This window comes from Chrysemys picta, chromosome 4 (assembly GCF_011386835.1).
Source record: "Chrysemys picta bellii isolate R12L10 chromosome 4, ASM1138683v2, whole genome shotgun sequence".
Taxonomy (NCBI): domain Eukaryota; kingdom Metazoa; phylum Chordata; order Testudines; family Emydidae; genus Chrysemys; species Chrysemys picta.
Window position 1 is genome coordinate 26,819,123 of NC_088794.1, and position 12,842 is coordinate 26,831,964.

General features: G+C 55.0%; 1 protein-coding gene across 10 annotated transcripts in view; it reads right to left on the reverse strand.

Annotated features, from left to right (window-relative positions):
• Window positions 1-12,842, reverse strand: part of SYT7 (synaptotagmin 7) — a 167,105-nt gene that overhangs the window by 21,151 nt on the left and 133,112 nt on the right. For all 10 annotated transcript variants that reach the window (XM_024110634.3, XM_005289206.4, XM_005289207.5 and 7 more), the window contains 4 exons: window positions 4,178-4,448; window positions 1,443-1,612; window positions 681-795; window positions 31-230 (listed from right to left, as the gene is read on the reverse strand). In XM_024110634.3, the coding sequence (XP_023966402.1) occupies window positions 31-230; window positions 681-795; window positions 1,443-1,612; window positions 4,178-4,448 (756 nt within the window). The remainder of the gene's footprint in view (window positions 1-30; window positions 231-680; window positions 796-1,442; window positions 1,613-4,177; window positions 4,449-12,842) is intronic.

Genomic DNA, 12,842 nt, shown 5'->3' on the forward strand with positions numbered 1-12,842 from the left:
GGCCCTGGGGCTATCCGGCGGGGGACTCACCTTGCCAATGACGTCGTTCCGGCTCAGCCTGTCCTTATCCATGACGGTGATGATGATTGTCGTCTCTCGCAGCTTCTCGGTGGGGATGTCAAAGATGAAGGACTCATTGAAGACTGGGTTCAGGCACCGCTTCATTACCACCGTCTTCTTCTTCTCCACCCTCTTGTCCTTGTACATCAGCCACACCTTGACGTAAGGGTCTGCCACGGAGAGGAGAGGGCACATTGCTCTTAGGCCAGGCCAGGGCTCCTCCCCCTTCTGCTTCTTAACTTGGCCTGTCCTCAGATTTCCTGCCTCTCATGCCAGGGCCCTCTCTTTCAGCTGGGAGCCTGCAGCCTCCTGCTCAGTGCTCCCATTTTTGCTGCAGGATGTACTGGGGAGCTGAGACAGGTCAGGGGGACTCTTGAGTTCCTCCCAGTGTGGGACAGAAGAGACTCAGAGCTGACCGTTCCCTGTGGAAGACAAAGGAGGACTCTCTCCCTGGTGTGGGACAGAGGTACTCCGGACAAGTTCCTCCTTGAGGAGAGGCAGAGGGGACCTAAGGTGAGGAAGAATAGATTGCAGTTACCCTGCATCTTAGTAAGCTGGGGCGAATGGCCCCTGCCAGGACCCCTAGCTCAATACAGAAGAAGGGCCCCGATTGCCAGTACCTGACGTCCCCCCGATGTCCATGGCTTTCAGATTCCGTGCTTTGATGATATTCACAACGATGGAGTTACCAGAAGGGTTGTAGCAAAGGGACAGGAGGAGTTCTCCCCGACTTCCCTGCAGAGAGGAGAGGTTGTTATAGACTGGCAGACACCAGCTAGCCTAGCTCAACCAGAGCACCTCGGCGGCCCCGTCCCCACAGAAACCACCTTCAAACGTATTTATGGCTGTAACATGCTTTGCTTCTCCCCCACATCCAAAGAAGCTGGCTGTCTAGGGGTGGGACAGAATCTGTAGCATGGCTTCAGCTAGCTCCATTATTGGAAACAAATTCACATTCACAGGGATCAGTGAAAGTATCCCACAGCTGGTGCCAGCCCACGTGTTTGCAGTTGGCTCTAAACCATGGCCGAGAACTGTTTTCTGCTAGCAGAGTGTCTCCTACAGGATGCAGAAGGACTTAAACCCCTTCTCAGCTGACAGCGGGTAAGACCCCTAGGCCTTCAGATTCTGGATAAAGAGCAGATGTAGTCCTCAGGTCTGTCAATACTTCCCCTTTTACCGGTACCAGATTAATGGGGTACCGGTAAAAGGGTGGGGGTTTGGGGATGTCTTCTCTGGGACCCTTGCTGCAGCAGCTCCAGGATGTCCCCTGGGAGCACTAGGCTGTTCTAGTCACTGAGGCCAGCTAATAGCCACGTACACTAAGCCAGGGCATTACATGCTGGCTAAGCCTCTCTCCGAACACAAAGCAAAGGTCTTACGCTCCCATCACTGCAGGGTTTCAGCTCCTTCCAGAATGTCTGCATCTGGGTCAGGTCCAACTTGTTGAGTGGAATGGACACCTCTCCGATGGGGTCATTGCGACTGAAGCGGTCATAGTCCAGAACCTGGAGATACAGTACCCGCTGCACCACCTTCTCGTATGGGAAACCTGCCAAGGAGACCAGAGCAGGAGGTGGTTACCCAGGAACGTGGCAACACAGCCAAGTCTGGCAGAGCCATTCCAGAGCCATACACATACATAAACCCAGGTGGCATTCATGCAAAAGAGACCATCGCTGGCATGTGTCTCTCTAGCCAGTTCTGGCTGGTGTATGATGCTGGGATCAAACAGTCAGTGGAGAAGGGGCACTGGGTGGAGGGAGACACACTTTTCAGTAATTTTATGGCCTCTACTAATATCTGTGGTTACGAGTAATCAACCCTCATACTTCATGACACCAGTTGGCCACTGCCAGGGTCAGGAAGGAATCCCATCCTTCACGAACATCATTCCACAATTGGCTGGGTGCATCGCCCAGAGGTGGAGGTGTTTGTATCTTTCTGTGAATGATCAGGTATTGACTGTTCACCAGAGGCTGGACCCAGATCGATGGTGTGATCTGATACGGCAGGAGGTCAGAACCCAAGGGTGTGATCTGATAGGGCAGGAGGCAGGACGGTCTGATATGGTTTAGCAGAAGCGGAGATAGTGGATCAGGTAGACCAAAGATGTGGCACACAAGGTGGGACACAGGGCTAGTGTGACCAGCGGTTCAATACGGGGAGGCAGGAGAGGGGATCACGGAGCTGATTGTCCATTGGGGTGGCTGTGGGGGGTAGGTCACAGAATCCCACGCTGGAAGGACCAGGAGGCAGGTCCAGATTGGCCAGACAGGCCAGTGGCTCAAGGTGGGGAGGTAGGAAAGGGTGTACTGCTGCTGACTGACCACGGTGTGATCCAGCATGGTGGGGAGAACCAGTACCGGATTTACCATGGCGCCACGGTGCCAGGCCCACGGTCCAAAGGGGCCCCGGCCCTGCCGGCTCTTCTCTGCCTCCCCCTCCCTCACATGGGGGCAGAAGCTTAGTGCTGCCGGCTCCTGCTGCAACAGGGCAGGCTCTGCTGGCAGCCAAGCTCCTCCCCCGCCTCTTTCCCCAGAGTGCTACGTTCCCTCCCGCCCTCCCTGCTGCCGATCAGCTAGATCAGCTGTTTGCCAGCAGGAGGAGGGAGGAGGAGGAGCGGAGCCTCAGCACGCTCGCTGCTCTGGGGAGGAGGAGGAGAAAAGGCGGGGGTGGGACCTTGGGGAAGGGGCTGGAATCAGGGCATACCCCCTCCAGCCCCCTGCCGTGAGCACCCCCACGACCCCAGCTCACACCCACAGTCCTCTGCCCACCCTGACCCCTGCATCCCCTTCACACCTCCCCAGCCCCCTGCCCTGACCCTTGCACCCCCTTCACACCTCCCCAGCCCCCTGCCCTGACTCCTGCACCCCCCCACACATCCAGCCCCCTGCACCCCCCCCCACACCCAGCCCCCTGCCCACCATGACCCCTGCACCCCCTCACACACACCCAGGCCCCTGCCCTGACTCCTGCACCCCCCCACACACCCAGCCCCCGCCCTGACTCCTGCACCCCCCTTCACCCCTTGCTTCCCACCGCTTATGGCTTAGCCCTCTCACTTTTAAAAATGATTGCTTGCCCTTCCTCCTCCCCTCAGGCTTTTCTGGCACCCCTGTTGCCGGGTATCCAGTTTTAGACTGGAAACTCCAGTAGAAAATGGGACTTGGGTGTCCGGTTAGCAGTGCTGACTGGAAACTAAAATAGAAGTAACCACATTACCCTCCGCTCCTCCCACTCCCAACACCCACCCCAGAGGGCTGGAAGAGAACCTGTCCTGCTGCTGCTGGATGTCACGGACTGTGGGGGAGTCAGGGTCCTGCACCCCCCACTTCCTGCGATTCACTGTGACTCTCAACCAGCCAGTAAAACAGAAGGTTTATTAGATGACAGGAACATAGTCAAAGCAGAGCTTGTAGGTATGGAAAACAGGACCCCTCAGTCAGATCCGTCTTGTGGGGTAGGGAGCTCAGACACCAGTGCTGGGCCTCCCTCCTTTTCCCCAGCCAGCTCCAAACTGCAACCCCCTCCAGCCCCTCCTCTGTCCTTTGTCTCTTTCCCCGGGCCAGGAGGCCACCTGATCTCTTTGTTCTCCAACACCTTCAGTTGGCACCTTGCTGGGGAGGGGCCCAGGCCATCAGTTGCCAGGAGACAGTGTGTCAGCCATTCTCTGTGCAGACAGCATCACACCTGCCCTCTAGGGCTCTGCAACAATCACACACCCGTATCCCACCACCTAGATACTTAAGAAATGCATAGGGGAAACTGAGACACCCACACAGTATTCAGAGAAAACATTAAGAACATTCCCACTTTGTCACACTGGAGGAGGGGCAGCTCAGTGCAGAGAGAGACAAAGAGAATGAGCTAGAACCAGGGACAAGGTAGGTACCTGCTCTATGTGGGCAGGAGCAGGGGGGGATCCTGTTTACCCCCTCCCCAGCCCTGCTGCGCTTGCAGTTTACCCCTGGCCCCTCCCTTGCTCCAGGAACCAACCCTAGCTCCCGCCCCACTGTGCTTTTGCCCTGGTCCCTTTTACAATCATTCCCCAGGGGGCCCACAAATATGTTTGGGCTCCTGGCCCACGCCCTGTCTGCTGGCCTCTGCTGCCTACCTTCGAAGAGGAAGGTCTCGTTCCAGTGCGGGTTCAAGTTCTTCCTCTTCACTTTGGTCTCCAGCTTGTTCTTTTTATCAGGCAGCAGGTAGATCTTGACGAAAGGGTCACTGGTGCCGCTGAAGTCCTTGGCTGGCAGCTCTTGAGCCTTCATGATCTTGACAGTCAGAGTGGATTCCTGGAAGTTGTAGCCGACGCTGAACTGGATTCGGCCGAGGTTCTCCCTGCTGGAGCTGTCATGTCCCTCGTCATCCTCAGAGCCTGGGGAGAGCTGAGGGGGGACAGAGAATGGAGAGTCAGCCTGGAGAGCTTAGCATGGGGTAAGCACCATCGCCAGGGAGAGACCCAGAGATCTGTCTATCTACCTGTCACATCACCAGGGTATCTATGATTTATGTTCAGTCTTTGAGCACCTCCTCCTATAGCTGCCCTTCTCCCCGGCCCCTCTCTCCCCCTCCCTCCCCAAGATGGGACCAGAGGAGGAGACTGGGCTCATTTCTCCCCATTGGGCAGCTCGGGACTCTGCAGACCCAAGAGGCATCTGTAGTCAGGGCAGAGCGTAAATCTGCAGTGAGGAAGGGGGGTTGGAGGCTCCCGGGGAGGGGAGATCACAGCAGTAGGATGGGTGGATAAGGCTGGTTTCCATCTGCCTCTGAGGAATGTTACAATATTGCTTAAATAGCCAGGGCCGATCCTGCAGCCCTGATGTGAGTGTAATGCGAAACACAGCACCGGCTACGTGCCCCTCTGCGGCTGTTCCCCATAAAGAGATTTCTTAGGCGGCAGCTGCTGTTTCCACATGGCAGAGCTGGTCCTTTAGCTCAACCAGTAGAAGCTCATGCTTTTAGACCAGGTTCAATCAGCTGCTGCCCCAGCCAAGGGGAGGTGAGAGGGAAGCATGCAGGGTCAAGCTCTCCGAGGCAAGGCTCTGCTGATTATCAACCTGCTTCCTGATAATCATCAAAACTCCCTGGGCTTCGGTGGGGCCAGGTTCTGGTCTGGGAGTAGAGAAGGTGTGTATGGTCAGAAAGGGAGGTGAGTTTCTTCTGGAGCCCTCTGTGTGTCTGGACAGCTTTGCAGAGCTGGGCTAGCATTTCACGTCGGCGTCCAACTTAGTGCCCTCCAAGAACAATAGACAAAATCCCACCCTTGCCTGAGAGAGGGCAAGCGCTGCCATGCACGGCTCAGGCACAAGAGCTGGCTGAGATGGCCCCCCATCCAGCATGTGTGCTAGCCTGCTGGGAGGAGGGGTCTGGAGACTGGTAGACCACATCTCCTGGAATATGAGGCCCGCCCCCAGCTGGCGCGGGAGCCCTGGGAACCCTATGCACAGGCCCCATCACGCTGCTTGCAGCGGAGAAGGAGCTTAGGACAGCCAATTAGCTGCATAGCCCGTCTCCCCTGCTGTCACCTCCTGACTGCCCCCTCAGCTTGGGAACCAGCACAGGTGTGTTAGTTGAGGCTGGGGAAGAACTGGCACAGAGCTGTGGGCAGGCAGGGCCTGCTGGGGACAGGTGCTGCATCAACACAGCAAATGAGTCTCTTCAGGCCACCAGTGGCTTTGAACCCAGGACTGTCTGTACAAAAAGCACAGGCTTCTACCATTTGAGCTAAAGGACCGAACCTGCCAGCCACCCAGAATAGCATATTTATAAGCTCTGTGATTTAGCCACCAGAGCACTTGGTTACTCTGCTTCTTGTCAGCGATGTGTGGAGCCAACTCGCTAGCCAGCAATTTACCCTGCTTGGCCTCAGCCCCCGGCTCGCCTGCCCTGGCAATCAGCACTGCCTGTTTCTCATGGGTCTCTCCAAAATGCCCTTGCTTCTCCAGTACCAATCGCTAGCAGGAACGGAGCTCACAGGCCACCGCAACCCAGCTCAGCTCCCTCTGCTTGCTCTGCCTGTCTCATCTGGGCTCTTTGTGAGCATTTCCACTGATGGGACCTCCCTGACCTCAGTCCATTGTCAGAGCATCAGCAGGCACCTCATCTAAATGTGCTCTTCCCGTGCGTAGGGCTCTTGCTTCTTGTTAAACTCCAATCATTCCCAGCTTCCTTTCTATTATCTCCGCTCTGCTGCTGGCACAGAGGCCTATGCCACCCTGCTCCCTGCATTTCTTTAAGACACGTATGCATAGCTCCTGTGACGGTCTCTTAGATGGGAGGCCTTCCAACTCTCCCAGCTCCCACGCTCCCCTTTGTACTCCCTGTTTTACTGCTCATAATAGCAAACCAGCGATTAATAATGACTATCTCAGTTGCACCATGGCTTCCCCCTGGTGGAGTGCAGGGGAATTATCACCACTCTGCTTTCACACGATACTGTATCGCTCCCCAGATCTCTCCGTATTCCATGACGAAAAGCTTCTTTACGTTGGAGTTAAGGTTGAAAATACACATCAATCATTTCCAGGGAAATGGTCTTAAAAGGATGTTGTGGTTTAAACAAAACAAAACAAATCCCTAGAACGACAGGAAAATCAAAATCCAAACAAACCTCTGAAAGGTTGAAAATGTCAACAGTCAACGAAACAGACTTTACATTGGCCTGTCCCTCCACGCCCAGGGCATGCACTGTACAAAACACGCCTATTTTGCTGAGGACTTTAATACACGTCGGCACAGGCTGGGAACATCTTTGAACCTGAGTGGCCCAGATTGTGGTTTGGATGATAGGGCTGTGCAGGGGAGCGACTCTCCTTGCATCTCTGCATGTTACCCAGAGCTGGGGACTGGGCAGGCAGGAGTCAGCAGTTGCTGCGTCTTCCCACTATTCCCTGACCAGAGCAGCCCAGCCAGTACACGGGGTGTTGTAATTTGTGGCTGGTCCGGGCCTGTAGTTAATCACTACCCTGCAGAGCAAGGGGGAAGCAGGGGAGGGACTGTAACACAGAGGGGTGTCTCTGAACTATGATGCCCCCTGGCATAGACGCCGACTCCGGGGGTGCTCTGGGGCTCAAGCACCCATGGAAAAAAACCAGTGGGTGTTCAGCACCCACCAGCCACAGCTGTTCTGCGGCACCACTGATCAGCTGTTTGGCAGCTGGAGAGAGATGCTTGGGGGAGAGTGGAGAGCAGTGAGCAATGGGCGGGTGGGGCCTCGGGGGAGGGGAGTGGAATGGGAGGGCTCAGGGCGAAGCAGGGGTGGAGCACCTACGGGGAAAAATAAAAGTCGTGCCTCTGCCCCTGGGCTTTTCCAGAGGTGGCACAGTTGATATACCACCCCTTGCGTAGGGTGGTGCCTAGAGGCACAATGTAACCCTATAGTTGCCTGCTTGCGTATGAGAGTTCAAACAAAGAACTAGGTAAGTCCATGGAGAAAAGGTCCATCAATGGCTATTAGCCAGGATGGTCAGGGACGCCACCCCATGCTCTGGGTGTCCTTACATAGGCGCAGACTCTGTGGGTGCTCCACCCACCGGCAGCCCGCCATCAGCTCCCCCCAACCCCCTCAGTGCCTCCTGCCCGCCGGCAGGCCCCGCGGATGAGCACCTCCAGCTCCTGCCCCATGCCTCCAGCCTGTTTCATGGTGTTCAGGAGGCTCTGGGAGGGAGGGGGGAGGAGCGAGAATCCGGCCTGCTTGGGAGAGGGAGCAGAACTGGGCGGGAAGAGGCAGGGAAGGGGTGGAGTCTTGGGGGAAGGGGTGGAGTGGGGCCTGGGGCAGAGCTGGGGGTTGAGCCCCCCCAGCACTTTGGAAAATTGGCACCTGTGTGTCCTTAGGCCTCTGACTGCCAGATGCTGGGACTGGACGATATGGGATGGATCACTCGATAATTACCCTGTTCTGTTCATTCCCTCTGTAGCATCTGGCACTGGCCACTCTCAGAAGACAGGATACTGGGCTAGATGGGCCATGTGTCTGATACAGTATGGCCGTTCTTATGTTCAAGTTCAAAGCATTTGCTAACCCGTATGCCCAATCTCAGCCAGTAGTGCTCTGGCATGAGGCCTGGGAACTGGAAACTCTTTAATAAGGACTTTAGGCAGGGTGAGTTTTACATTCTGAAATGCTGTGTGTGTTCAGAGTTTCCGTAAGCCTTTGATGAATGGTACAGTGGCTTCGGGAGATACAAATCCACAGCACATACAAGATGCTAAATGTCTCTGCTGATTCCCATGGCAAGGTCAACAATTTCCAATTACAAATCTCCTGCCCCTCAGCACCTGGCCTCAAATCATATCATTTCTTCTAAGGATTTTAAAGAAAGTCTAGTTTGGCAGGCTCCAAACAGATATAACAAAGGGCCGAGCTCTCTTAAGCTGGGGAACCACAGTTTTAATGTTGGTTTCCTGAACAGTCCTAACTACAGTGGGCCAAAAAATGAATTTCTGTCCCATTGAAAGTTCTGGGATTTTGAAATTTGGTTTCGCCCCCAATTGGGACAAAGAGTCAAAATCTTGGAATTTTTGGCAAAACGAAATATTTGGAAATATCCCCTTTCAGTCTTGTCAAAACACATGATTTCAACCAGATCACGTTTCATTTTGACTAACAGAACGGAATTAATACAATATACATGTAGAAATCTTTCAAAATCATCAATCTTTTTCAGGTTTCGAAAAACAAAATGAAATGACAATTTCAATTAAAAATGAAACAAACAAGTTAATTTTGTTTCAAAATGTCCTGTCGAAAAATTTAGACTAAAATGACATTCCTGCAAAAAATGTTTTCAGTTCATCCCTAGCAAGAAAAGTTTTTGGTCAGAACATTTTGGCCCACTATACATGTGGGTTTTAGATGCTTGGGTCTCCTGCCCCCCACTAACAGACACCCTGGTTCTGCTGCCCTCCCCCCACCCGACCCTTCTCCACTGCCTTACACATAGAAGCACTGCAGTAGTCCAGCTTAAAACACTTGTGAACGGTGCATCTAATGACTCATTATCCCACCAGCCTCTCCTGACTTAGCCAAAGGCACCAGTCCTCACTGAGGCCAACACAGACTAAAGCAAACATGGAGTGTCCAGACCGAGCTCTCTTCGGCTGAGTCTACACTCACAGAGCTGCTTCTAACTGAAGCCATAGGAGAGATCTGGTTTAAGCACAGTCGGTTCAGTGTGTCCATGCTGCAGACCTGTTACAGTTTTCCCCATACCCACACTGCCCTCTAGGTATCTATCCCACAGTTCCCAGAAGCAGAGGCTTTTGGAAGATGTTGCAAGGCCAACGGTCCACGAGGGTAGGGTGACCAGATGTCCCGATTTTATAGGGACAGTCCCGATATTTGGGGCTTTTTCTTACATAGACTCCTATTACCCCCCACCCCCGTCCGGATTTTTCACACTTGCTGTCTGGTCACCCTACACGAGGGACAGGCATGGGAGGACTGTTTGACCTCTGTTCACGCTGCCATTATCATGCTGCAGACTGAGACATTTCTTAGCCTGTCCCATCCTAGTGCTCCATGGCAGGAATGGGCACTGTTTAGGGCACTTTTGGATGTTGATGGGAGGTATTTCACAAGCGAGGGGCCCAGGCTGCACTCTGAATGGTGCCAGGCCTGGTCAGCCCAAAAACCCTCCCCAAGAAATGAGGAAGACAGCTGTTCTTAAACCCTCACATCTCCCAGACGCCTTGCACATTTTGCGTCCAATGTCCCACAGCTTTCTACGTGGGCCTCGGAGCAACGGCCTGACACTAAGGAAGGAGAAGTTCAGGCCGAGATGTTGGAAGCAAGGTTCTTAATGGGTACACCAGAAACCACAGCAGAAACAGACCCATTAAATCACCTGCTGGCTAGTGCAGGAGCTTCCCTTTAGGGCACCTAATAGTGCTTTGCACTGGTTTCTAAAGGACTATCTGGTTTCTAGACAACTCAAGTGATAAGGCTTCCACCACTGCCCTGGGACCAGTATGGGGTGGGCTGGCCTGGTGGTCAGCATGGTGCTCAGGAACCAAAGGCCAATGGGCAGGTCTGAAGGCAGGAGCCAGGTGTTAGAGCCGAAAATTGAAGCCAGGAGGGAGAGGAAACAAGCTGAAGCCAAAGGTCAGTGTTGAGTCAGAAGCCAAAGAGCCATAGCCTATGGTTGGAGCCAGAGCAGTCAGAAACCAGGACGAGGGGGGTCCAGGGACTGGAAGGAGGCTGAGGGTAGGAGCTGGGAACAGGACAGGGTCAGAGTCCGGAATTGGGGACGAGGCTGGGACAGCAGGTAGGAGACGGCAGGGTCTGTAGCAGCAGCAAGCCAGGATCCACCTTTTTGCACAGACAACGTCCTCTGTCTCTTTCTGGCTTAAATAGTGTACGTGACCCAATCAGGGACTCAAGAACTCCTCCAATCACATCCCTGGGGGCAGTACTTTAATGGATCATATGCCTTTCAGGCTCCCAGTTCTCCAGTCACTAGTAGAGCTGTTGAGTGGTGTTGTGGATGTGACCACAGCCTGAAGGCCCGGATTCAGGACCCGCGGATCTTCCCACTGACAGGCCGCACTGTTAGGAAATATGAGCAACCATGGGGCTGACCAGGGAGGTGGAGGTGCCGTGGCTGTGCAGATGCAGGATGGAGAAGTCATTAGTGGGGATGAACCAGAGGGGTGGGGGTAGGTGAGCCAGCCGGTCTGTAGTAGCCCTGTCTGGGTTGCTCTGATTCCTTTCCTGGCTGGACTGGATGAAACGAGAGGCCTTGTGGGTGCTGGTGGCTCTGCACTTCTCCATAAATGACAAAAGCCCCTTCTCGCCTATGGCTTCTCCGGATCCACTGGGAGCCTGAGTCACTCAGACAGAGCAGATGGCTTGGTGCTGTGGCTTGCGGCCCAGGGACTGTTGGGAGGGCTGGCTGGGGCTCATCTTGAGGAATGGGGAAAGAAATAAGAGAAGAGATGCAGACATATGAGGAGGGTGGCACATGCATTTGCTCCATTATGGGTAGTGACGCCGCCAGCTGCAAGCCACTCCATCAGTACAAAGGCAGCCTGGAGGAAGCTGGAGCCATTGACCCAAAGCAGATGTGGAGAGCTGGCCTGGGAAGTCGCCGGGGACCAGGCAAAGGGAGGACTGCATTGGCACGTAGCTGAGCAGATGTGCGTGCTGTTCGTGCCATACTGTTCCCCGGAATGCACCGAGGAGAAAACTTCCCGGCATCTTGTCAGCAAAGGGAAATGTGGAGCACAGCCTGAGCACTGCCACCAGAAACAGGCATTGCAGGCCCCTTCGAGACCGGTACCTCTCCTTCCTCCGGAGCTCTCAGCTCAGCTAGTCACCTCAGTGAGAGGTAGAGGAGCTGCCGGAAAATCTCATGCCCTGGCTCTGACTGAAGCAAGGGTCAGGGGCAGCTCTGGTTAATTCATCAGCACGACGCCACGCATGGAGACCCCAGGCCCCGTCTCCTCAAGTGCTGATGCTGAGGTCCCTCCTCTGCATGTGGCCCTCATGTCTCTGTGGGTGTGTGCATGGCCTTGGGACAGGGTATCCATGTCTAGTCACTGGCATGGGCTCCCAGATCTCAGAGAACAAATCCCTTCATCCTCCAGGCTTTGAGGAATTTTAGGGGCTGGCCATTCACTCCTGGCTGACTCTCCTGGATACACAGCATGGAAGCAGGGGCACACCCACATCCGCGATGAAGGAGCAATCTCCTCTGCGTCTTGCCAGGGCCTAGCTGGGCTCCTCCCTTTCTCCCCATGCCTGGAGCCCCCTGTGCTTGTAGCACTCTCTGGCAATCCTGTCTGTGTCTCCAGCGAAGATGCCTCTGCAGGGCATTGGGGAGCGGAACTCTTCCCACTACGTTTAGATAACTAGATAATATCTTATGGATTCCTGGGCCTGTGGCTTCATTGCTGTCCAGGCAGCTGTCACAGGGGATCAGCCTCTCTCTCTGTCACTGGCGTCTCCTCAGATGGCTCCTGGCTCCACTCCACACACTCATTTCCCTAGGGTCGGGAGCTCCAATTAGCCAAATCCTTCCTGACAGCCTGCCTGTCACATCACTGCAGCCATCTCTCCAGAACCAATCCAACGGCCCAGGCTGCGTCTCGTCGTGAGCAGCCCCGGGATAACTTGGCCTCCTCCACCCAACACAATGGAGGCACTGGGACCTGGCAGAGGACGGGACCCTCACGCACACAGCGGCTAACGCCGGGGGTGTATGGCCTGAGTTCGTGAGACAGAAGAGGGCTGAGCGGGGAGAGAGAGAAGTAACATACCCGGCTATCTATGGGGAGGGATTTCCATGCAGTACCGTCTATCAGGGAGGTGGGAAGAGACACCTAAAGGCCCAAAACCAAGCTGGGATGAAGCTCTTCAACATCCCTAAATAGAGGCTCAAGAGCAAATGATGGGGTGGTGGGAGATGATAATGGCTGGTGCTAGTGGAGTTCCTCATGCGTGAGAACTGTTGAGAGAAGGCGGAAGGGCCAGGTATCTCCAATGCTCCACTCTCAGTTCCCACATGCTCCAAACATGAGACCTCCTTTAGGGTTACCATACGTCCAGATTTTCCCGGACATGTCCGGCTTTTTGGGCTCCAAATCCCCGTCCGGGGGGAAAGCCCAAAAAGCCGGACATGTCCGGGAAAATCGGGACATGCCTGGCCGGCCGTGTGGGTGCTCGGGGGCCGGGCCGGGGGCCGGGGGCTCGGGGTCGGGCCGGGGGCTTGGGGGCCGGGCCGGGCCGGGGGCTTGGGGGCCGGGCCGGGCCGGGCCGGCGGAGCGGGGCCGGGCCGGGC